The following is a 26,182-nucleotide window of genomic DNA, read 5'->3' as shown; positions in this document are numbered from 1 at the left end:
CTACATGCACATTGGTTTATTGTACTGATGTACATGTATTTTTGTTTGTGTGCACTGATTAATAATTCTTCTGGCTATGTAAAGCGGAAGGAAAATGTCCATGTATGCTCTTCCGAGTAACACAAACTTCGTTTTGTTTTTATTATTGTTGTTTTACTGCTACTGTGCGGGAACAAGCCGATAATGGATCAAGAAAAGAAAGAATGTGTATCAGACACACAGCAGTGGATGAATAAAGCATTTGATATTGCGGAATTAGCCCTTAGCAATGGCGAAGTACCTGTCGGTTGTGTGTTTGTCTGTAGGAATGACGTTATAGCTGATGGTGCAAACACAGTTAATAGAACAAAAAATGCAACAAGACACGCCGAGATGAACTGCATAGATATGGTAATGCGTTCCTGTAAAATAGCTGATGTAGACTGGAGAAAAGTATTCCCTGAAGTTGAGGTTTGTACCCGGTTGCATTTTATTATCGCTGTAATAACACTTGATACGTTAAATCCTTCTCTCACTTCTGCCTTGTTGAGTTTTGAACTCCTTTTTATAATGAGATGTTAAAGTTTTTCAACATAGTATGGATTTCAGTTGCGTTGTTACATTTATTTTTCATCTATTTTTCACATTTATAGTGATATGTCAGATAAGCATACAAACATCACAGTAAATATTAGCCTTTATCAGACACAAAGAATTTAATGATTCGGTAAGTTTACAGCGTGTATATATAAAATCAAATAACATATGGTTTCCTTTATTGACACAGATTTCACATGTATCAGATAGAGTTTGAAATATATGGCTGTGCTCATGAGTTGAGCATCTGTGCAAGATATTATTTGGTGGTACATAAAAAGAACAAGAAGATAGTTGCATTTTTTATTCCAATTTTGTTATTTAAATACTGTGGAAATATTTTGCACATACAAAAGGTACCTCCATCTGTTTTGGATGAGTGGGGTGGTGCACTGGTTAGTGCTCAGGACTCACATTTAGGGTGACGACTTGTCAGATCTGCAATTTAGGGTTCCCTTGATTTTCCTAAATCGTTCCAGGAAAAATGCTGGGATGGTTCCTTTGATAGAGCACAGCCGATTTCCTTCCCCATCCTTGAAACAGTTCAAGCTTGTGCTCCATCTCTAATGACCTCGATTTTGATAGGACATTAAATCCTAGCCTTCCTTCCAACTGTTTCAAAACTGTTCATTGCTTGTTGTCAGTTTCCTGTGTATAGTGTATATGGTTGTAATCTTTTTCTCTAATGTTGTAATTGCGTAAATCTTTGTTCATCAAACAGAACAGTTTGCTTTCAGAAATTTAATTATTTCATGATTGTACAGTATAGGTGCAGTCAGTACTTGTAATTCTTAAACTGATGTCCGCAGGTAAACATTGTTGGTTTTAACTGTTACAGTTGACGCTACTTCTCATCTAGGATTTGGATCATTTCCATAAGTAAAGTAGCAGAGAGATGTTCACTGTTAAATGTTTGTACAAGCTTCGTGAACAAATAAGAATAAGTAATGTTCGTGTGTTTATGGGTAATTTCCAAGAATGATTGCCTATCATAGTCGCGGGGACCAAACGATACATATTGGACGTCCGACAGTAAATTGATCATTATGCCTTAACTTTCCCTTGCAAACACAAGTTGTGGAAGTATAGGTACTGAAACAAGTGCAGTTCATCCCTTTGTCTGGGACGCCCTTCTCTTTTTGTGTAAGACTTAACAGATTTACACAGCCGCTCAATATTCTGGGTGCGGGCACTGCGGTCATCCGAAGACACAAACTCGACAAAATGGTTTAGAAATTCATGGTCAAACCCTTCAGCTTTCAGAGTCTTTTTAGACTGAAACCCGTCTGTAATAACTTTAGTACCAGGCAGTATGGAGTGTCATGAGACCCACTAAAGTGACCTATCCTCGAGACAATACTGTGACAACGAAACACTACCGCAGCTCTTTTTCTATTCCACCGAATACTCAAATGTGATCTATTTCACTTTTTGAAGGTCGTCCTCGGTTCTTTCGCCTAGCTATATGAGAGTCGTCTTCTTCTACAACTTTATTCGCTCCACCAATTGTTACGCTATCATTTGTCACTACCACGTAACAGACTTCTTGGCAAAACCTGGATTAGGCACACACAGTATTTGCAGATAACTCAGTTTCTGATGCTGTTGGTTGCAAGAATTACGCTCGTCTGAATGGATAACTTGGAAGGATACTCGTTCGTTTTCCGCACTCCCCGCAATGAAATTACAACGGGATTTCAGTATCAACACTTACGAAGTTTTACAGACTTTGCAGCACCACAGTCAACACAGTCCCTCCTTCCCTCGTCCAGCAGAACTCCATACTTGCAGCAAAAAAGTCAAACAACTCTCTATGATGGATATACATGGAATTAGTTTTCCATGTCAGAGAATCTGAGCTCAGGAACACAAGGCATTACACTCACTTTCGACAGAAACAGTCTGGGTTTCCCAATAAAGTCACAAATAATTAGGGCGGGAATGTAATGTAAACGAACTAAAGGAATGACGGAAAACAGATAAAAATGACGGTCACAAATGAGTGACCATAAAGCCTGCCACAAGATTCGAAAGATCAATTTACTATCACACATTTGATATGTATCCTTTGGATCCCATGACTTTGATAGGCAGTCATTCTTGGAAATTACCTGTTTATGTTACCAACAGTAGACACTGGTTGTATATTATATGTGCTAACATGCTTATTGATAAATTGGATTACATTTTGTTTGACTGTTTGGGATTATATGTATTATAGGACACCTGAAAAATAGAAAACATTCATAATCACATAGACCCACTTCCTAACCATGTTTGTTACATTCTAATATCATCGATTATAAATAACAATATACACACATTTAATGTGGTAAGTACTCCTTAACACAGTAAAATTTCTTTTCCACCATATAGTCTTTGTGGTTCTTTAGAAAGTTAGTGTCATGTACACTGTCGTGAAGGTTTTTTACTTCTTGGTAATTTGATACCTGAGTAATGAGCTCCATTTTCAAGCATTGTTGGCAGGGAATGCTTTATGTCATTCGTCCTCTGTTGTCTTGTGAGTGTGTACGTTAGTATTTGTGTAATCCACTCTCTTTTGTGTTATATTTTATTACTTTTTATGTTTTCAAAGACATAAAAGTTAAAAGGTTAGCTTTTTTTTATCTAGTTCTGCATGTTTCAGAAGTCTTTCATCTTAAAACGATCTTAATGGTTTGTGTGTGTGTGTGTGTGTGTGTGTGTGTGTGTGTGTGAAGGTACAGTTCAAATAGTCCATAGTATACTGTTCACATAAGCTATTTGTCTGCATACTGCAATAGCTGCTTCATTATGAATATGATAGAGCTGAGTTTTTTTACAGACAGAACGAATTTGTTGTTTTCATTTCAGCTCATTATGTACAGTAATACTTAAGAATCTAGTGAATTCTACTTCTGCCAACCTTTTTCATCCACCTCCAAACTCATGTGCAGAGGCTGCTCTTTGTTTCTGAACACTGTATACACACCATTTTTAGGTTTATAACCAGTCCATTTTCCAAGAGCCACTGAGTTGTGATGTTTGCAGATATGCTTGCCCTTATCTCAACATGTTCGACATTTTGGTCACTGTTCAGTATTGCCGTGTCATCTACATACAATATTTTCTTCTCTTTCTCTTCAACACCTATATCATTAATGAACAGATTCAATAGCATGGCCCATTACCAATCACTGCATCACTCCATATTTGATGGCTTCGGTTTCTGACTCGCGTTCTTTTCCTATTAACACACTGTTTCTTGTTGCATACAAATGATTCTATTCACTCCCCTGCTTGCCCTCGAATAATGTAGTTTTCCAATTTTCGTATCTGTATTTCATGATCATTAATGTCAAAAGCTTTGGCGAGATCTGAAAAATTGCTTATGCAATTTTTTATTTATTTATTTATTTTGTAATGATTGTATAGCGTATTCGTGTCAGATTGGCAATTGCTGATTCTATAGGTTAACCCTTTCTGAAACCATGCTGCAATGGTACAGTAATGTTATGTCATGTTATGTTCAAACAATCAGTTAATCTATTACACAGAAACATTTCCAGGATTTTTGAGAAACTTGATATTATTGAAACTGGCCTGTAGATGCTGGGAGTGCCCTTTTTGTACACTGGCATCCACTTGCTTATCTGTACACTGGCATCCATTTGCATATTTCATTATCACTAGTTGATTTGTTGGACTTCAGTTTCTGTGCAGTTTTCCTTAGCTAATCTTCTGTAACTAGTTTCAGCAACATAGTTCTGCTTGATTTTTGAAATACCTTAGGAAGCGTCTTTTCTGGACAACCTCTTTATGATTTTAAGTTCCCCACCAAATTTATATAGGATATGTATCATTGAGTATGTAAGTTATTGTTCTGCTATCTGTTAACACTGTGTTGTCCGTTTTCTTTTACCTGATCACTGTTTGTGTGTTTCGTCTATCTTTTTTCCTTTCTTTCACCATTAATTACATTTCGCACTGTCTTTACCCAGTTTTTTTTTTTTTTAAATTATAGTGTTGATTGCTTTTGTGTTTGCCTCTCTTATTATTTTTCTGTATTTTTGTAGTACTGCATAACTATGTTTCATTCTGACAGTCTATTACCTTAATTCTGTATATTTTAATAGTTCCAACTTATTGTAACGTATTCACATATTTTGACAATCAGCTGATAGATTATCAGGGAAGTGAATATTATGTTATATTCATATGTTTTATGTTTTTTATGTTATACTTTTTTACTTGCTCCACAACTGCAAGAACAGTCTCATTTTTGGGTATATGGAACAAAAACTGAACCTAATCTAATCTAAATCTAATTTATTGTTTTCAGCTCGCTCATCCTTCTCAGAGCCTACAAATTCCTATGCAGTGTATTATGTTATAACTTCAAGTTGAACAAATATATTTCAAGGAAGACGCAATACATGAAAGTCACAGATCAAGTAAACAGAGTAAGACGAGTGTACACTTTAACAGCCAAGTCGTAACTGAGTCCAAATCTAGCGGCCGCTGGCTGGCTGGCCGCTTAGGTGGCGCTGCTGCTGCATGGCTGGCAGACAGTGCCGCATGCAGAAGACACGCGTAACTGCGTGAAGGCACTTTGAAAGTTCGGCGAGTCACAACACTTTTCCCCGCTTTGAATTTTTTGCACAGGTCTTGATGGAGGTGGTCTGTAGATTGCCAACATCCATAGGTGTTGTTTGACTGGCCGTAAAGTCTCGAGGAGGAGGCTTCCCGTATGGACGGAAGTGTCCCCGATGATAACGAGTCGAGACGACAGGAGATGTGGGGGTTGAATCTGTTGGGGCCCCATGCACCAATCTGCCTGTTGCGACAAGTCCGGTTGTTATAACAGGAGACATGGACGATGTGTCTGCGTCCGTAGGAGAAGGAGGCGAGTAGAGTTGCTCCGACAAATGATGGTCATCTGGTTGCTGCATAGGCACATCTCCTGGTGGCGTCATTTCTTGTGCTAGCACCGATATGATGGTGTGAGGACTGCGTTGTGAGTAATGAGAGATTCCTGTATCCTGAGTGTCAGGTAGAGCTAAAGGTGGGCAGCAGCATCCGGAACAGGCGTTGCCAGCACGCGAGGCCGAAGCTTGTCCGAATGACACACTGCAACACCCGTGTCTGTCTGGATTTCATACAGGCGTCGGCCGCGGTGTTGTAAGCCCAGTCGGGCTGTGGTCGCCCATGGAGGTGAAACGGTTAGAAGCCAGAAATTGGAGAAGGACATCATCAACAGAAGAAGTCAGGAGTTTCCTCATCTGAGCCTTAAATGTGCGGACCAGTCGTTCAGCCTCACCGTTTTGACTGTGGATGGAATGGAGGAGCCGTGACGTGCATGACACCGTGACGGGCACGCAGTCCGCAAAATCGGAGGAGGCAAATTGTGGACTATTATCAGTAACAAGAGTAGAGGGAAGGCCTTCCAAAGATAAAATGTGAGCTAGAACGTTGGTGGTTGCTGTGGTGGTAGGCGATGTGCAACGGACAATGAAAGGAAAGTTAGAGTAGGCGTCAATAATAAGAAGCCAATAAGTACCTAAAAAGGGTCCTGCGAAGTCAGCATGAATACGCTCCCAGGGCTTCTCAGGCGAATGCCACGGTGACGAAGATGACTTCGGGGGGGGGGGGGGGGGGGCAGTGACGCACGAGGGCCGCAGGCAGCGACCACGTGTGCAATTTCAGAGTCGATGCTGAGCCAGTATACGAGATGGCGCGCCAGAGATTTTGTGCGAGAGAGACCACAGTGCCCTTGGTGAAGGAAGTGCAAGACTGAAGCATGCAAAGACGCAGGTACCACAACACGCGGCGAAGCATTGTCGGTGGAAAGGAGGATAACACCATCCCTAGCCGTGAGGCAGTAGCGCAAAGCGTAATAGTTCCGCAACGGGTCAGAAGTTTTAGCCGACGGACGATCTGGCCAACCCTTCTGAATACAGCGTAAAACCCGGGAGAGAGTAGCTGCCGCCAGCTGGTCCCCGGTGATGGGGAACCCGTCCACAACTCGCTGCTCGGCAACATCCAGGTGGAAACATAAAAGTTCGTCCCTATCCAATGCCAGATCAGGAACCATGGGAAGGCGAGACAGTGCATCAGTATTCGCATGTTGAGCCGTTGGCCGGAAATGAATCTCATAATTGAAACGAGACAAGTAAAGAGCCTACGCAGGAGGCGGTGTGCAGCCTTGTCGGGAAGTGATGTTGGTGGATGAAGCAAGAAAATATGTGGTTTGTGATCCGTAACAAGATAAAATTTGGATCCATAGAGAAAAACATCAAACTTATGAAGAGCATAAATAATGGCCAAAGCTTCTTTTTCAATTTGAGAATACTTTCGTTGGGCATCCGTGAGTGTTTTGGAGGCCTAAGCAATGGGTTGTTCAGAAAAGTCAGAAAAACGGTGCACAAGGACTGCACCAACCCCGTATTGAGAGGCATCCATGGCAAGAACAAGATGTTGCCCAGGTCGATAAGCAGCCAGGCACGAGGCCTGTTTCAGCATAGTCTTCAATTTCTGGAAAGCCGCATCACATGATGCAAACCAGTGAAAAGGCACGTTTTTATGCAACAGGTGATGCAAAGCCTGAGCCACCAAAGCAGCAGACGGTAAAAACTTGTGTTAGTATGCTATGTTCCCCAAGAAGGCCTGCAGTTCCTTAACAGATGTAGGGCGAGGAAGGTCATCGATCACAGCAACAGTTTGCTGAAGCGGACGAATACCATCCTGAAAGAGTTGAAACCTCAAGTACGTGATAGATGCCTGAAAAAAATTTGATTTCTGAAGATTACACTTAAGACCGGCAGTCTGTAACAACAATGTCGTCCTGGTAATTTATACACCCAGGGATAGTGAGCAATAATTGTTCCAAGAATCGCTGAAAGAGAGCAGGGGCACTGGCAACCCCGAATGGCAATAATTGGTATTGATAGAGGCCTAAAGGCGTGTTAAGGACCAGAAACTGCCGGGAAGCAGCATCGAGAGGAAGTTAATGGTAAGCTTCTGACAGGTCAAGTTTAGAAAAATACAGGCCTCCAGCAAGTTTAGTGAACAATTCTTTAGGTCGAGGAATAGAGTAAGTGTTGATAAGGCGTTGAACATGTACAGTGGCTTTGAAATCGCCACAGAGGCGAATATCACCATTTGGCTTAGCAACGACATAGACAGGAGAGGACCACTCACTAGAAGTGACAGGAAGTAAGACCCCTGAAGTAGTGAGACGATCCAGCTCCCGTTTTACCTGATCATGAAGGGCCACAGGAATGGGCTGAGCCCAAAAAAAACTAGGCCGTGCAGTGGGTTTGACCGTAATATGAGCTTCAAAGTCGTTTGCACGGCCTGACCCAGGAGAAAAAAGGGACGAAAATGTCATTGACAAAGAATCCAGTTGAGCATAAGGAATAGCATCAGAGACCATATTGACAGAGCCATCTATGGAGAACCCAAAAACGCGAAAGGCATCGAAACCAAAAAGATTCTCCGCATTACTATGGTCGATCACAAAACAGATTTGTAAGATGCCTCAGCATCAAATTGTCCCAAGAGCGAAATCTGTTTATTGTAAGTCCGTAATTGCCTAGTGACAGGTGACAGGATGGGAGAACCGAACTGAAGATAAGTCTGAGAATTGATGATAGTGGCAGCAGAACCAGTATCCACCTGCACGCGAACATCTTGACCAAGTATTTGGACAATGAGGAATAACTTCCCTGAAAGGGAAGAAGTGCAATTGACAGACAACACAGAACCAGCGTCATGTTCATGAACATCATGTATGTGGTCAGTTTTGCAAATGAATGACACATGACCCTTTTTTTTTTGCGTTTGTGACTCACGGCCCAACGTTGTGGACAATCTTGTCGTAAATGTTTCATAAAACACCGCGGACATGAAGGAAGTTGCTGTGGGTTTTGCTGCAGTTTCTTAGAGGGTTGTTTACGGTTAGGCCGAGGCTGCACTTGGGAGCGTACTACTGCCACGTCGGCCGGCAGGGACATGCCACATGCTTCGTCAACATCGCACAGAGGTTGTATTTCCCCGACGTCACCCCATGCCTCTATTTGCAGTCCAGTGGCATGAGAAATTTCAAAAGACTGGGCGATGGATAGGACTTCATCTAGGGTCGGACTTGCCAACTGAAGGCCACATTTCCTAACTTCTTTGTTGGGTGCCAATCGCATCCCGTACCATGGAATCGGCATAGGATTCTTTTTGGATGTCAGTAACAAATTGACACTTTCTACTGAGGCCGTGAAGTTCAGCAGCCCAAGCGCAATAGGATTGATTCGGTTGTTTTTGACAATGACAAAACGCAACACGAGAGGCTACCACATGCGTTTGCTTTTGAAAATAGACGGACAGAAGTGAGCACATTTCAGCAAACGACAAAGATGCAGGATCTTTCAAAGCAGCCAATTGCGACAACAACCAATACATTTGAGGTGAAATCCATGAAAGGAACAGAGACTTACATGTTTGTTCGTCCGCTACATGAAATACCAAGAAGTGATGTCGAAGACAGTTTTCGTAATCAGACCAGTCTTCTGCCGTCTCGTCGTAAGGAGGAAAAGTAGGTAGAGACGACGACAAGAGACGCCCCGCATTTGATGCCGCGACAAAATCACGAATCGCATTTGTGAGAAGCGTTTGCTGTTCTATGAGACCTTGCAATAGTTACTGTAAAGTAGCCATGGAAGCACATGGGTCAACGATGGAAAAGAAAAATCCCATCCTCGTCACCAATTGTTATAACTTCAAGTTGAACAAATATATTTCAAGGAAGACACAATACATGAAAGTCACAGATCAAGTAAACAGAGTAAGACATGTGTACACTTTAACAGTCAAATTATAACTGAGTCCAAGTCTAGCACCGCTGACCTGCTGCCCGCATAGGTGGGGCGGGTGCTACAGACAGCACCTCATGTAGAGGACGCTCGTAATTGCGTGGCGGCACTTTGAAAGATCGGCGAGTCACGACACATTATTTCACTGGTAATCAGTTGTTTGACTCTCCAGCTTTTCTTGTTTCTCTACTTTGAAGAATGCTACATTAAAATGGTATTTAATTGTTGTAAAAAAATTAACCATACTTTTCATTTACATTCAGCACCTATATGGTTTCATCCCAGGTTTCCCCGCATAATATTGTTCTTAAGATTTTAATATTTTGCTTGCTGATGATCCTGATTTCTTTGGTTGTACGTTTTGATTTTGATAGTATGTCATTACTTCTGAGAAGCAGATCAGCTATCAGTGACGATCAGATATTTCTGTTTGGGAGTACATGAGGTGCATTGGTACACCTACTGATATTAGTAATGATGATGTTAGTAGGTGTCTGATTATGGCTCTTGTTATGCAGATATTGATGTCGCAATATTACACCATATTAACAATTCTTGAAAATCATGTCTTGTTTTTGATCCTTTGTCCACGTCAGTATTGAAGTCTCTACGTATAATGTTTTTCTTTGTGCTCTTTCTTAGGAAATTAGCATTTTTTTCCCAGAAATATGCTAATCTTGCCACCTGGTGATCTGTACACACAAAACACTCTAAAATTATGTGTCGCTATCCCAGTGCTTTCAAAGGCTTTTTTGCTAGCTGTGGGTAACCTCACACATTTACTGTTTTAATATATTGGCACGTAGAATAAGGTGTAATTGAACGAATGACAAACAATAACTTCACTTAGCGAAGGATTATTCAGCACTTTCACATACAAGAGCACGAAGCGAAGTGCCTACAGCCAGAACACATACAGTATATATACAGTTACAGAACATTCCAGTACAGTGATTCTTGACATTTGTGGATACTTCTAGAATGTAGTCAAACCGAATATATAAATTAAAATTTTACTGTTCAGGTGAGTTTTGAACTCACGACCCTCCATGCAACAGTCTAGTATCATAACTACTACACTACAGTGACTGTGCTAGTCAGCTTCTTCTGTGACATTGCTCCCTCCTTAAGAGAACAGCATCTTGATGTTACGTCGTCCTATTCCGGGAACAAATCATTAGTCGTGCATACTCCGACACCCGATGACTGATGTTCGCCTTGGCAGTGATCTTCTTAGAACTTCCCTTGCCGCTATGCTCTTCATCACCTTTCCGCTTGTTGGCTGTCGCTGGAGCTTTGAATTTACCCTGGGTTCCTGGATCCTTATAGGACTTCGTTCGAAGGACGTGGACCATATCTATGATCTTTCGTCGTCTTGTGTCAGGGTCAAAATCTTCAACTTCATAAGTAACATCAGACAACTGTCTTACAACCTTATAATTTCCAAAGTAGTGCCTGAGGAGCTTCTCAGAGAGACCCACCCTCCGAACAGGAATGAAGATCCAGACGAGGTCACCAGGCTGGTAGACAACAGGACAGTGGCTTCCATCATACCTACGGCGATTGTTTTCTTGAACCTGCAGCGTGCGGGGTCAAGCTAACTGCCAACCTTCCTGAGCTCTGGTTAACACCTGGCCGATGTAGTCGTTGTCTGCGTGATCAGGATATAATGGAAACAAAGTGTCAATTGTCTTCGTCGCATCACACCCACGCACCAGGAAAAATGGCGTAAATCCTGTGCTGTCTTGTTTGGCAGTGTTGTAGGCAAACGTCACAAAAGGTAGCACCTCATCCCAGTTGCTCTGCTCAACATTGACAAATATTGATAGTATGTCGGTGAAGGTCTTATTAAGGCGTTCAATTAGACCTTGGCAACATACTATAAGTGTTCGTCAGTGTTGAGTAGAGCAACTGTCATGAGATGCTACCTTTCGTGACATTTCCCTACATTAACGCCAGACAAGACAGCACAGGATCTCAGCCGCTACTTTGAACCTTATACGGTTGTAAGACAGTTGTCTGATGTTACTTATGAATTTGAAGATTTTGACCCCAACATAAAACGGCGAAAGATAAGAGATATGGTCCACATCTTTCAAATGAAGCCCTATAAGGATCCTGAAACCCAGGGTAAATTCAAAGTTCCAGCGACAGACAACAAGTGGAAAGGTGATGAAGAGCATGGCGGCAAGGGAAGTTCTAAAAAGATCACTTCCAGGGCGAGAATCAGTCATCGGGAGTCAGAGTATGCAGGACCAGTGACTCATTCCAGCACTAGGTGGACGTAACACCAAGGCGCTGTTCTCTTAAGGAGGGAGCAATGTCACTGAAATTAGTGCTACCACTATGAGACAAGATCTTCTAGCTCGACTATCACCAGATCTCACTAAGCGACAACAGAAGAAGCTACTTGCCATTCTTCAAGAGTTCTTTGAATGCTTATATCCACAGGTGAAAAGCAAATTAGACAAATCCATGGTGAAGCACTGGATTAGCACTGAAGTGGATGATGGGTCTTTGTTATTGAGATGGCATTATAGTGTTCTCAGAGACATTTGATGAACATATTAAAAGACAGGGCCGTTCTTAAGTGTCTCCAACAAGGCAGACTGAAACTTAATCCAAGGAAGTGTCTCTATGGAGCAAAAGAAATCAAAATACTTGGACACCGTGTGTCAAATGAAAGAGTGCGGCCAGACCCAGAAAAGGTGAGATCTATAATGGAATTTCCTATTCCTAAAAGTATTACAGATGTGAGAAGCTTCCTCGAATTATGTTCTTATTACTGTCATTTTATCAAAGACTTTGGTATCAAAGCAAGGCCACTCCAAGAGTTGTCAAAAGCCGATGCTAAATTTATCTGAGGTGGTGCTCAAGAAGATGCTTTCGATGTGCTGCGAAAGGCTCCGACGACTGGCACTTTACTTGGTCTGTATGATGAGAGAGCACCTACAGAACTGCACACAGATGCCGGTGGGTATGGGATCAATGCTGTTCTGGTGCAAATTCTGGATGGAAAAGAGAAGGTTAAAGCCTATGCTTCTAGGACACTTACAAAAGGTGAGAGAAACTACTCAGCTACAGAAATAGAATGTCTTGCTGTGATCTGTGCCATGTGCAAGTTTCGACATTGTCTCTATGGAAGGCCATTCACAGTTGTTACAGACTGACTGGTTGACAGGTCTTAAGGATCCAACAGGACAACCGACCAGGTGGACCTAGAAGATCTTGTCTCATAGTAGAAGCACTAATTTCGTCCACAGACTTGGCATGGGAGGTTTCTATGACGCTCAGCTGTTCTGTTAATGGCTCAGCACTTGCTACACACATGCGTCTTGGAAGGATCAGCGGTTCTTGGTGGCACTTAACTATCCACAATTCACCGAGTCTGTTCTTAAGCAAGACGACAGAGGCTGGGAAGACCATGTTATTCTTCAGTGGAACGTAAGAGAAGCATACCACTGAAGAATATGTGTCGCACTGTAGAGAGTACCAGAGAGAAAGGTAGTTCCTCAGAAACCACCTGGCCGGCTGGCAAGCTTATACCAATTCCACCAGCCAAAACGTCTTTCCAGCGTGTTGGGATTGACCTCCCGGAACCATTTCCAACATCTGCTATTGGCAGTAGATGGATTATTGTTTGCATTTATTATCTGACACACTGTGCCATTACAAAAGATGTGAAAACAACCAAAGCATCCGAGGTAGCCAAATTCATCGTGGAAGACATTGTATTAAAACACAGTGCCCCAAGGTTTTAATTACTGGTCGAGGAAAAGTTTTTCAATCGAATCTTGTGACAGATATAAACCGTCAGTGCAACATTACATATCACATGATGACTGCCTACCTTCTACAAACTAATGAGCTTACTGAACGCCTTTATAAGACCTTGGCCGACATGCTATCAGTTTCGTCAATGTTGAGCAGAGCAACTGGGATGAGGTGCTATCTTTCGTGACGTTTGCCTACAACACTGCCAAACAAGACACCACAGGATTAATGCCATTTTTCCTGGTGCATGGGCGTGAGGCGACTAAGACGATGCATACTGTGTTTCTGTTACATCCTGATGATGTGGACGACAACTATATTGGCCAGGTGTTAACCAGAGCTGAGGAAGCTCGGCAGTTAGCTCAACTCCGCATGCTGCTGGCTCAAGAAAATGCTCACCGAAGGTATGACGCGAGACACCGCCTGTTGTCTACCAGCCTGGTGACCTCGTCTGGATCTTCTTTCCTGTTCGGAAGGTTGATCTCTCTGAGAAGTTCCTCAGGTCTACTTTGGACCTTATAAGATTGTAAGACAGTTGGCTGATGTTATTTAAGAAGTTGAAGATTTCGACCCTGACGCAAGACGACCAAAGATCAGAGGTATGGTCCACGTCCTTCGAATGAAGCCCTCCATGGATCCTGCCACCCAGGGTAAATTCAAAGCTCCAGTGACAAGCAACAAGTGGAAAGGTGGCGAAGATCTTGAGCAGGGCGAGCATGAGTCATCAGGAATCGGAGTATGCAGAACTGATGACTCATTCCCGGACTAGGAGGACGTATAACACTGAGACACTGTTCTCTTAAGGAGGTAGCAGTGTCAAAGAAGAAGCTGAGTAGCGCTGTGGTGTAGTGGTTGTGATACCATAATGATGCATGGAGGGTCGTGAGTTCAAAACTCACCTGCACAGTAAATTTTAATTTCTAATCGGTTCGAGTACATTCTAGAAGTATCCACAAATGTCAAGAATCATTGTACTGGAATGTTTTGTAGCTGTATGTGTTCTGGCCAGAGGCAGTTCGGTCCGCACTCTTGTATGTACAAGTGTTGAATAAACCTTCGTTAAGTGAAGTTAGTGTTGGTCATTCATCTAATTACACCTTCATCACTAGAGAAGCCAGAAGGATATCGCATGTGGTGGCACACAGTTGCTGTCATCGTAACGTCCTCTTCTTCTTCTTCTTCTTCTTCTTCTTTTGTCTCTGATAGATTGTGAACTTGTAGGGCACTGCCAAGCAATAGTATGAGAACAATGAGAAGAAGTATTCCAGGCAGAACTACACAAGTATTTCGGCGAAATACGACGACAGAAGTGCAAGGCTGAAGATAAATTATAGTGCAGGGCACAGCATCCATGAGAAACTACAGCTTCCTACATTCAAGACATCTTGGAGCTGTGTAAAGTAGTGGATCCTAGAATGAAGGAGGAAGGTAAGGTTGCAAATCTCTTGAAGGGTGTTGCTGAGAACATATATCAAGTCTTACTCCTGAAGGAGGTTTCGACAGCAGACGACTTCATAAAATGGTGCCAGTATATTGAGACAGTCAAAAAAGAATTACACGCAAGAAGTTTGAACGGTTTCCAAACATCATATCAATGTCTGTGATGGAGGAAGCGACCTATTTCACAAGTGTTCTTCGTCAGATATAGAGAGAGGAAGTTTAGAAGGCACTTGGATTGCATGGTGAGCAAAAATCCGAGATGCTTCAAGAGGTCATAAGTGAGGAAGTGGAAAGACGTTGAAGCCAATGTCTTGTCCTTCATTTCCTTTTGAAATGGTGAAAAAGTTGAGACCCAGGCGGAGTTACATTCCTACAATGCCACATGAGGAACCTGTTTGGGAACCAAGAATAACTTGACGTCTGGAGGACCCAGGATAACCAACCAGTATCTTTCCTCTGCAGACAACCAGGACGTGTGGTGTGCTATTGTCAAGAAAGGTGGCGGATATTTGATGACGCCCATGCTAGAAGACAGAAAACCGATCTTAGCCGATGCCTACTACAGGATGATGAAGATGAACAAGAAGATGGTGTAGGATGACATAGGTCACCCGCAAGCTAGCCACTGGAGAAGACGCTCCCCAACATGCCGATCAAGGTCTTCGGCACTGTTTCGAAGCTCCAGCCAATCACATAGCCACTGCAACCTGGAAAACTAAAGGGTGTGACTTTCCTTGGAGGTGAGGCTGCTAAAGAGAAAAATCCTCTGCCTTTAAACACTACAAAAATTATAGGAAACTACATTGATATCCTCATTGATGGCCAACCAGCCCAAGCTCTTGTGGACTCTAGAGCATCATATTCAATAATTCCAGAGAAGTACCGTCGCCAGTTGCAGAAAACTGTATTCGTTGACAACAACACATCTCAACTGAAGGTGGCTAACGGGAAATATGTAAAATCTACAGGAAAATGTGTCATTCTTGTGGGTATAAGTGGCCGTATACAGCCCTTAGAATTTATTGTCTTACAAGAGTGTAGTCATGACATCATTCTCGGATGGGACTTCTTGGAAGCTTCTCAGGCAACTATAGATTGTGGTAGCCCGAAGATTATGCTAGATGAGATGAGATGAGATGAGATACTGTGGACAGGAAGATGCACATCCAAATGTTTGGATACTGTGTGCTGGATGAAGTGATCATGCGTGCAGTCAGTGCTAGAAAGGTAACTGTCATGCCATGCCATGCATCATTGCATGGATCTTGTAGTGGAATGTAAGAGAAGCTTAACAAATTTGTTACAGTGCATATAAAGGCACCTGTGTAATAATGCTTGGTTTCAGAAACCAGTTTTGTACGCACATGAGTTGCTTTTACCATAGTTTTAAAATATTTGTCAACTTGTTGCATTCTAATTCCCGGTAGCATATAGATTTTCTAGTTGCGGGCAGTGATATTTTCCAGTAGTGAATCACCAATTGTTAGACATTCATTTTCATTCCCTTGCATAGTTGTGGTCATTTTCATTTATCTACCAATTTTTGGCTTGCTGCATTTATCATGACATTGTCAGAAACACTGGATGTGTTGTTGTTTTTAAAGTTTGTATATACACATATGTTATCATGGTCTTGTTGTTTTTCTGGTTCATGTATCTCACAAATGGAGGACTGCTTTTCTTGTACTAATCTATCACTTTGTTTCTGTACAGTCAATATTTCAGTTTTAATGACTCAATATCATTTTACAGTAACTTTATAATTTCCTTCTTTGGGTCCACAGCACTTACAAGATCAGCCATTTTGTTAAACACCCATGGCATGTCCACAGAAAATCAACACTGATGAATTTTATGTTCACTTTCACATACTTTTCAAGTAACCCCTAATTGCACTTGTCACAAAAATATTTTATATATCAGGAATATCGCTACTTTGGAAAAAAAATAGTCTGTTGTTCTTGAAGTTATACTTACCACACACTAAATTCTTTAACAATATTATGAGAAGGAAAGTTGCTACTCACTACATAGCAGAGATGCTGAGTCGCATATAGGCACAACAAAAAAAAGTTTTCACACGTAAAGCTTTCGGCCAATGGCCTTTGTCAACACTAGACACACATACGCACACACACACTCACGCAAATGCAACTCTCACACACGACTGCAGTCTCAGGCAACTGAAACTATAGTTTCAGTGGTTTCAGTTGCCTGAAACTGCAGTCATATGTGTAAGCTGCGTTTGCGCGCACGCATGTGTGTGTGTGTGTGAGAGAGAAAATCTTTTTGTTGTGCCTATCTGCAACTCAGCATCTCCACTATATGGCGAGTAGCAACTTTCGTTCTCGTAATATTGTTACATTCCATCTTGGATTTTCCATTGTTTGACTAAATACTTTAAATACTACTTACTCGACATTTATTTAAATTTACTGATATTGTTCCAGTGGGGTGGTTACAGTGGTAAACACACTGCACTTGCCTTCAAGCTTTAGATTGTCCACGTCACCAAACAACTGTAGACAAATTCTTTGATTTTTATTTGATTACATTTGTACAAAGTATGTACATGTAACATAAGACAAGTCAACTTCCTCCACTACACATCTTTTTGTCTCCAATGGTCGTGATATTGAGGGTGCTTGAAATGCTAACCTACCTTTCATGCTTTCCCTGATACTAAAAGAATGTTTTATGTACTGTAAGAATAGAAGCTCATTTTTCTGTTTAAATTATCCATTGCACTAGTGAAATATAATTAGAGCACTGAAATAATTCAGCATTAAATTCGAAGATTTTACAAATTGATAACTTGTGTGTTAAAATAACTAAAAAGTACCACTATCTATTCAAAGTAAGCTCTTGCAGTGATTTGAACTGTCCCACATGTTATCCTCTGTAAATGTAGCTTACATAGGGATAAATGACATACACGCCACTTTTAAACTCAGAATATTACTGGTTGGAAGGTTGCAAACTCCATTAACATCATATTTCTTTGAAAACAAATGTGTCATAATTTTTAATTTACTGCTTGGTCTTAACATCACAGATGGTCAGATTAGTACCTTCAGGATCAGTCTGTTTCACCATAAAATCTGTCTTTAGCTTTCCTATTGCCCCATGTATTAACTTTGCAATAAGAGTTCTGACCTAACCCCAATTGATCAGCTACACATTACATGTAGGAAGGCTGGAAACCTGTGTCTGTGCTAATATATACATACATGTTTCTTGAGGAAAGTTAATGTGTACAACTGATGCTTTATCACATTACTATGTTGAATTCAGAATCTGATAGATAAGAGAGTTCTACTGTTTCATCTTGTTTTTCCCTTTGATCAGTTTCTCTAAAGTTCTCTTTTCCCTAGAAATGTTTGACACAGGTGCAGGTGATAAAATACAAACAACCCAACCTACAGTGTCAAGTGATTAAAATTACATGAGCTTTTGGCCAAGCAGTCCTTGACCATTGTCAAGTGGTATGACTGCCACTGGGCTTCTGGTACCCCCCCCCCCCCCCGCCCCCCCAATGTATACACTAGCTGCCGTGTGTGATATCACTGGTACCCCTATTATACACTAGCTGCCTTGTGTGATGTCACTGGTGCCCATGGCAACACTATGTATGGGCATATGGAGTTCGATAGGTCCACTTATGTGGCGCAATTGCTGGATCCCATACAGTGCAGTACTGCAGGCCACTGTCTCTATTTAAGATGTTACCAATTATTTTTATTTCAATGGCTTCTTTAGTTACATGATCCCAGAAGCCGTTAGTCCAAGCCATGACGTATGTTTCATCAAATTTTATCCAGTATCTGTCTTCTAAAGCACGCGCAGCTAAAGTAGATTTCTCAGAGTAGCATAGCCGATAAAACCTCTCATTCTCCTTCCAGTGTTGTTCCACAGAGCGTACTGTTTGTTCATTGTAACATTGGCAGTACTTGCAAGAGATTGTAGACCCCAAATGTTCTGAGACCTGATGCGTCTTTAACTGGTCTTAGTACTTGACAAATTTTTGTCAGAGGCCCAAAGATCAGTTTGATCTTGTGTCATGTCAGTAGGCAGCTTATCTTTCCCGACACAGGACCACAGAATGTAAAAAGGGTGAGTTTCTTTTCCTGCTCATCATCAGTGGTCTTATTGTGAGTCGTGCTTGTAATCACTTCATTTATTTGATGAATGTAAGAGGTGTTGTTACTGAAGACCTTGTGTAGGTGGCTCAGTTCGTGGGGTAAGTTATCGGTATCTGATACCATTCTTGAATGATGCACCAGTGTTCAAAAAACATTGTACTTCTGTGTTGATTGATGAGGGCTGATGGCATGCAAGTACAGATCAGTGGGGGTGGGTTTTCTATAGACGGTGTGGCCAAGTCATCCATTTCATTTGCCTTGGGTGGGGACGTCGAGAAGGGTCAATGCATCGTCTTTTTCTACGACTGTGGTAAACTGGATATTACTGTTATTGCCATTGAGGACTTCCAAGAAGTCATCCCATTTTCTCACATCCTTGTGGGCAAATGACGAACATGTGATCAACATATTGAAAGAAACGACGAGGCTTTAATGGCACCATGACTGAGGCTATCTCCCCAAAATTTTCGTTGAAGAGGTACATAAATTTAGTGATGCAATGTGAGAATGGGCTGAGGATTTTTGCTGGTAAATTGCTCCACTCATTTATCAGTCTAAGCATATTTACCACCGTTGTTCTTCCATGGTTCCAACTTACCTGGTACTAATGGTCTTCCCTTTCCTGATATAACCCACCAGAACCCAGTCTGTGTCCTGCGCCTTCCCATGCGAGACTTTCTCATTTCAGTTTCTTAATGATTTCCATGACAGTATGCGTGTCCAGTAGTCTCCCATTATAGACGTGGCTGCTCTCTTTATTTCTGATTTGACAGTTTTCTTTATCTTTGGTGGGATACTTTATCCGTGCAGCAAACTGTAACTGGGCTCTTACAAGGGATACATGCGCTTCCTCCTTTATATACTTGCTCAAAATCTTTAGTACCCTCATTAACATGTGCCAAGACTTATTGGTATACACACTGTTTACTGCCTCACCTATATTATGTAGTTCCCAGTATATTTCCTGGCACTCGGTATCACATCCAGGTATCGCCAAAGTTGTCTTGCTGTGATGGTGTTAGGTCCCAGTTTGTAATCTTATCAGTTGAAGTGCATTTACAGTGTACCAGGCTCTTCTGCCGCTTGCTGCTGTTCGAATTTGATTCTTTGGATTGTAGCTAACTGGATAATAGAAGATGGTAGCCAGTGAAAAATCACTGAATCTAATGATTTCGTTTGGCAGAATATGTGAACTGATTTGTTCTCAATGTGAAGAGTGTGAAGGAAACTACATGTGCTGATAGACTGGACTGTAGCGAAGTCCAAGGCCTACGTTAGTTTGGGAATATGACAGTTTCATTGTGTATTGGCAGAACCAACTGATGTGAATGGAAAAAGACTAGATATGCAGGCAGGCTGACCTGTAGTGAAGCCTGAGGTGTGGGTTAAGTTGGAATGTGACAATTTCGATGTCATTTAACAAAGTCAGTGTATGTGAATGGAAGAAAACATGACCTGCTGCCAGACAGACCTGTAGGAAAGCCTGATTCCTAGTTTAGGTATTAATGTGACTATTTGGTTGAGAGTTGGCTAAGCCAAAATAGAATTGCCATCATGATTGATGTGTAGTGTAGCCTGAGATATATTTTTGTCATTGCAGTAATGTACGTGTGTCTTATTTCTGATATTGGCTAAAATTCTAATATAATAGAACAAAATACCAGGGAACTGTATTCACAAACCACATTGCCGACAGGCCAGTGTGATGTAAGCACCCCGTGGAGGCTAGCACTATACTGGATGACAGAAGGTCACTATGCCAAAGACGAAAAGAGTTTTAATTGAGGCACTACAATATCCTATCAAATTTCAATTATCTGAATTGTTGCCAGCAGCTATTTGGAAGGTTTTCACGTTAATTTAATGGCTGTATAACACTCAAATACTACTCCTTTATTAATTTTATAATACTGAAGTATTGATGTAAAGCAGATTATGTTTTAGCTTTCATCTTATATCTGCAGTAAACTATGGATTTTGTAAAGTTGTGTAATGCGGCTTCCAGCCTTTGGTTGTTATCATAGTTATGAGTTCCTCCTCAAAATTGTTTGTGTGTTTCTGTTGTTTCCCTCTTTGGCACCATGGCCGTCCACCTTCCAGTGTAGAGCTAGCTTATACCAAATTGGCCTGTTAGCAATACAGCGGAAGTATGCACATCACATGGGATTGTATGTTTTACTTGCATTGATTTTATACAGCTGGTGTCTACTGGTCCTGTAATATGTCCAACAGGGTGTTACCTGGTAAGCTATTTCTCAGATGTCTACCAGTCTTGAAGTTTCAGTTCCATACTAGAGAATCGGTTTTGGTTGATATTTCCCATGTATTTATAATATTATCTCTAGAATTTAGTTAATTTTTAGGCATTTTATCCCCGTTCACAGTAGTGCTCAGTAATATCCCATTCATTATTTGTGTTTTTTTTCCCCCCTGTTGTTTCCTAGGCCTGACTCATTCAGTAGCATTACATTTTAACAAGCATCTTTTGGGAGTTTTCAATTTTATTATGACAACCCACCAATGTGGTTTGAGTCTTAATGTGGATAGCTTTCTGAATGCTGGGACTCTATAATTGTCCATTTACACTATGAAAATATAGCCATTGTGACTACTTGTCTCTTTTGTATTCTTGACAGATAAAGCTGAATATGCATCTATACTGACATGAAACCAGTATCTGTGAATAAAGCATCTTCGTATAGCCATGTGGCTTTTGCAAACACCTCATGACTTGCTTTTTTTTTTAGTGTTATAATTTTTATGATAATTTGAATGGTTACTGAGTTTTGAGTGTTGTTTATTATTGTTCACATTGTATCTGAGCTGTGTTTGCCCTCCTCAGAAATTTGTTTATATCATAATGTACACCATCTTATGTTTGAATATATTTTGTTCCATTAACACCAGAAGAAAATTACTTTCCATTGTTCCATTTCCATTAATCTAATGGATTTTACATTGTATCATAATTTTCTGTTATTGAACAATATTGTTTTGTCATGGTTTATTTGAAGCTTTATTTATTGCTCATCAGTAATGCCATCAAAATGGCTGAAATCCATCACCAGAAGTTACAAATACATGTGACTATATTACAAGATAGTGACCATAACATAAGAAACACATGTTAGAATGCTATTGTGGAGAAAAACATACTGTCAACTACAATGTAGGAATAATGTATCCAACAGAACAAATGTGGGAAGTTGGGGTTTTCAGGTGTGGACAAATGAAATTGGAGAATCATGGCAATCATGATATCAAAAAACACAATCCACAAATTGGTATCAAAAATTTCACTTAACCTTTATAGTACAGTTGAACTGCCCGATACCATCAGAACACAAAAATTTCTGGAACGAATGAACTATGGTTACAGACATTTCATTTAGCCTATGTAAATCGAATGAAGTGCATGATATTAGTACAAAACACGGCCTTTGCAGTGAAATTCATGTAGTATAGAAAGTTTCAATTAACTTATTTATTTCAATTGAATTGTCGATTTGCATCACAACAGACATGTAATCTTTCTAGGGGTAATATTATATAACACACCCCAGCTATCTATACTACTGAAAATACCAATATTAAATATGAGAAACAGAAGGAACATACCTCACAAGAGAAGTTGAGACTCAAAGAAATATGTGTGTGTGTGTGTGTGTGTGTGTGTGTGTGCGCGCGCGCGTGTGGAAAAGGGGGGGGGGGGGGGAAAGAGAGAGAGAGAGAGAGAGAGAGAGAGAGAGAGAGAGAGAGAGAGAGAGAGAGAGAGAACCTTACTACCATTCGCATATACATCCTCACAAGTGTCTTCAAGAAAGCCATCAATACTCGTCAAGATGAGCTTGTAAAAGGTGCTTTTTACGCCCCCCCCCCCCCAAGTCCCCCATCAATGTTTGTAAAACCCCAGTCCCACAATTTTTAAACTCAATTTGATGATTTAATACGAAATGATTACACTTTCCCCATTCTATGCCAAAACACATAAGAAGCAAGCTCAGCAGAAACTGTAGGGCAATCCCCAGTGACATACTCTTTATGCAACCAACTGAAAACTTCTTTCTACGATTTTCTACTGTCCTGAAAAGATCATCTACATTTACATCTCAGAAACAACAGCCTTCCATTCCCATATCAAAGACCTACAGCATTCCATCCCCTCCCATACTAACATTTCCCAAACCTAGATTCATCCATTTTTACAAACACTTCTTGTCCCTCTATTAGATTTCTATAATTAATAAATTTCTCACAAACGTCCCTGCAAAACTAAAATCATTGTATAATAAATTTCGTTTTGTCTGTTTCATAGTTAATTGTAAGATGATGAAGAAGATGATATAATAAAACTTATAAACAAAAACGTTACTTGGCGATTAGACCTTAAGCCTGCTCTGAATGGCTGACTGCTGCCTACAAAGCAGTATGAGGAGTAATCTACGATTGTGGAACAGACAATTGGCATGTCACCAATCCCTCCAGTCATTACTGCCAGTTGCTGAATCGTGATGATGCTGCTGGTTCTTTATTTGAGCAGTTGTTCATTTGGTCTCACAAGGCTGAGTGGACTGCATTCTAGACATCCCTCCCTCAGAAAAATTCTAAGGGATACCGGGAATTGAACCGAGGTCCTTCTGCACCGAAGGCAGTGACACTAACCATTCAGCTATACAGACGTGATCGTAATATAATTATATGATATAAAATACCATGTTCACCACCTTGGCAACCTCCAAATTTGCAAGAAAAATAAAAAAAAAATGATCAATATCCAGGTTTTATTAAAGTTTAGTTATACATGTTTGCAAAAATGTGCCTGAAAATCACATTTATGTAAGTCTACAACAATCTACCTGAAAAAGACAATGAGGTAAAATGCAGAATGTTGGTTTATTTTTATTTATTTATTTTTTGTCTGTCTAGTTTGCGAAGGAAAAGTGGAGAGGGAATAGGAGGGAGAGGGGGGGGGGGGGGGGGGGGAGTTTGGACAGGCCTGCTCGTTGTCGTCACTATGCAACACATAATACACAATATATACAAATATGTCATATTGTAAATTTGGGCATTGGAATGTGTTTTCTAACTGTGTTTCCCATTAGGTATTTGTGACTGTGGAGCCATGTATCATGTGCTGCAGTGCACTGTCAAGCCTACACGTTAAACGAGTGACATACGGATGCGACAATTTTCGTTTCGGTGGCTGTGGATCTGTCCTCGATGTGCCACAGCTCACAGGCAATCCACTGGTGACAGTGTCTGGAGTGCAGAAGGACCGTGCCATTGCACTATTGAAGCAGTTTTATCAGGGCAGCAATCCTAATGCTCCCCCTTCCAAGATTGCAAAGAAGGAGGCACGATTAGAAAGGAGAGCCATTAGGGAAAAGCAGGTGAGAAGGAGTCTCCTTTGTATTTATGTCATTTTGAGGTGAAGCAACCCTTGCAGTGTTAAGTATGAGGTAAAAAGTAGCTTAGGTCTGAGATCATGGGCAGTACAAGCCAGAACACTTTTTCTCTACTGAATGTTCATTGGCACTGAGTCAGTTTCTGGTAGACAACACGAGGTAAGCCACGGGGGGGAGGGGGGGGGGAGTTTACCAGCGCTGCAGAAACATATCTGCAAATAAACAAAGAAATTAATATATATATCTTGATTTTTTCCCTGAGGTGATAATTAAAGCTTTATTACTACCGCTCATATAGATGCATTTTTAACAAGTCTACCAAAAGATTCATTACTGAATAATCTTCTTTGTAATTCAAAATGTAATCCACTATAAATTGTATTCAAGTAGTTGAAACTGTATATTTAAAAGGTATCAGAAAGGGGCAACACACAATACCAAACAAGAATAAAACTTGGCTTTCTGTACGTACATGTTTCCATATTGGAAAATAGCGAATACAAGTGGACTGAGAAAGCTAAGGAAACCACAAAAATCAAGGATTATTGTTGTTGTTTAACCAGTTGCAGCTACTGTGAGTAGCAAAGTCCAAAATTGTAAATGTTCAGAGTTCCTTCCTTAGTCTTTCTTATTTCTCAGAATATATAACACAGTCCAAGATTGGGGGTTACGCTGCAACATGCGAGTTAAGCTGGAATTGCGGTCACCACAAGAACTGTGTTTTAAAAGCCGCATTAATCTTTAGGCATACTGACCCTCTCCTCCCCACACACTGCAGTCCAGAGATTTTCTTGCTGTTTGTCCAATGACTGCTTAAAACTACCTGTTAAAATGCCCCCTTGCACTGCAGTCACATCTTAGAGGGTACTGTTAATGTCACTACTCGAAGCGTGTTAGTGAGCACTATATCTGTTCTTAATAGTTACTGTCAAGATATCTTTCCCTGTAAATTCAACAGTAGAGCACTGCGTGCTAGAGCAGATTAGCAGATTTGTTTGTTTATTTTCAGTACTTTATTTTCCGACCAGCACAATTCCCCCCTCCTCTCCCCCCATCCTGGTTATTCAGCAGGGAGACATATTGACAGACTTGTTTTGAGGCCCACATTTACATCTATATTTTGCAAGATCCTGTTCAATGTGTGATGTCTTGATTTACTGTTACTGGTTGTATTTGAACAATGTCTTGTTGGGGACTCACCATCAGGAAAAGTACATATTTAAGATTGAAAAACAAGCTGTGTTTGTGTCCTGTTAATATTTGTTTATTACCAAGCCGTTTTTGACTTCTTAAGCCATCTTCAAGAAACAACTGACTGGTTCCACAAGAGGCACAAGTGCATATGAAACGAAATATTAGAAACAAAAGATACTATCCACACACACAGACACATTGGCAGTGACATTCGTCACCTAATGTTGTGGCCAAAGTTTTTGTTTCTAATGTTTGGTTTCATTTGCACTGGTGTCTCTTGGGAATGATAGTTCATTGTTTTTTCATGATGGGCTAATAAGCTGAAAACTGGTCCAAAACAAATATTAGCAGAACTAAAATGTAGTTTGTTTGTTTATCAACCTTATATATCTGCGTACAATGTATAGTTTGTAACTTTTAAATTCATTGTTTTTGTTGAAGAACCATTAGTCCTTAAATAATCTTTTAGTAGTAATTTAAGACTGGAATTTTGTTGCTTCATATTATGCTGCAGAACCTAAGGTTGTGTTATGTTATTTCACCATAAAATACATCTGTATTTTTCACTGTATATTAAAACAAGTATCTATCGATTAGTCACTTCATTGTGCTGCAGCAACTCAAATCTGGTCACTTTCTGATTTTCTAGGATTGCGAGGACATTCACTCCAAAACAGAAAGTGCTATGAATTGTCCTGTTCCTGACAAGTCTAACAATCCTGGAGAAAGTAATCACATTGTGAACTGAAGCACTGAAGATAATTACTATGTATTTATTTGTCGTAATAAAGTACCCCATATCCTGTTA

The 26,182-nt window shown here is 40.7% G+C and overlaps 1 protein-coding gene across 1 annotated transcript; it reads left to right on the top strand.

The window, feature by feature from the left end:
- The first annotated feature begins 183 nt into the window (after positions 1 to 183).
- Positions 184 to 26,182, top strand: LOC126292003 (tRNA-specific adenosine deaminase 2). The gene is made up of 3 exons (XM_049985787.1): positions 184 to 450; positions 23,878 to 24,165; positions 26,024 to 26,182. The coding sequence occupies exons 1-3, from the start codon at positions 184 to 186 to the stop codon at positions 26,120 to 26,122; spliced, it is 654 nt and encodes a 217-aa protein (XP_049841744.1). The 3' UTR covers positions 26,123 to 26,182.

The sequence above is a fragment of the Schistocerca gregaria genome, chromosome 9 (assembly GCF_023897955.1).
Source record: "Schistocerca gregaria isolate iqSchGreg1 chromosome 9, iqSchGreg1.2, whole genome shotgun sequence".
In the NCBI taxonomy this organism is placed as follows: Eukaryota; Metazoa; Arthropoda; class Insecta; order Orthoptera; family Acrididae; genus Schistocerca; species Schistocerca gregaria.
Note: the sequence above shows the minus strand (reverse complement) of the source record. Positions and strands in the feature narration are given on the sequence as shown.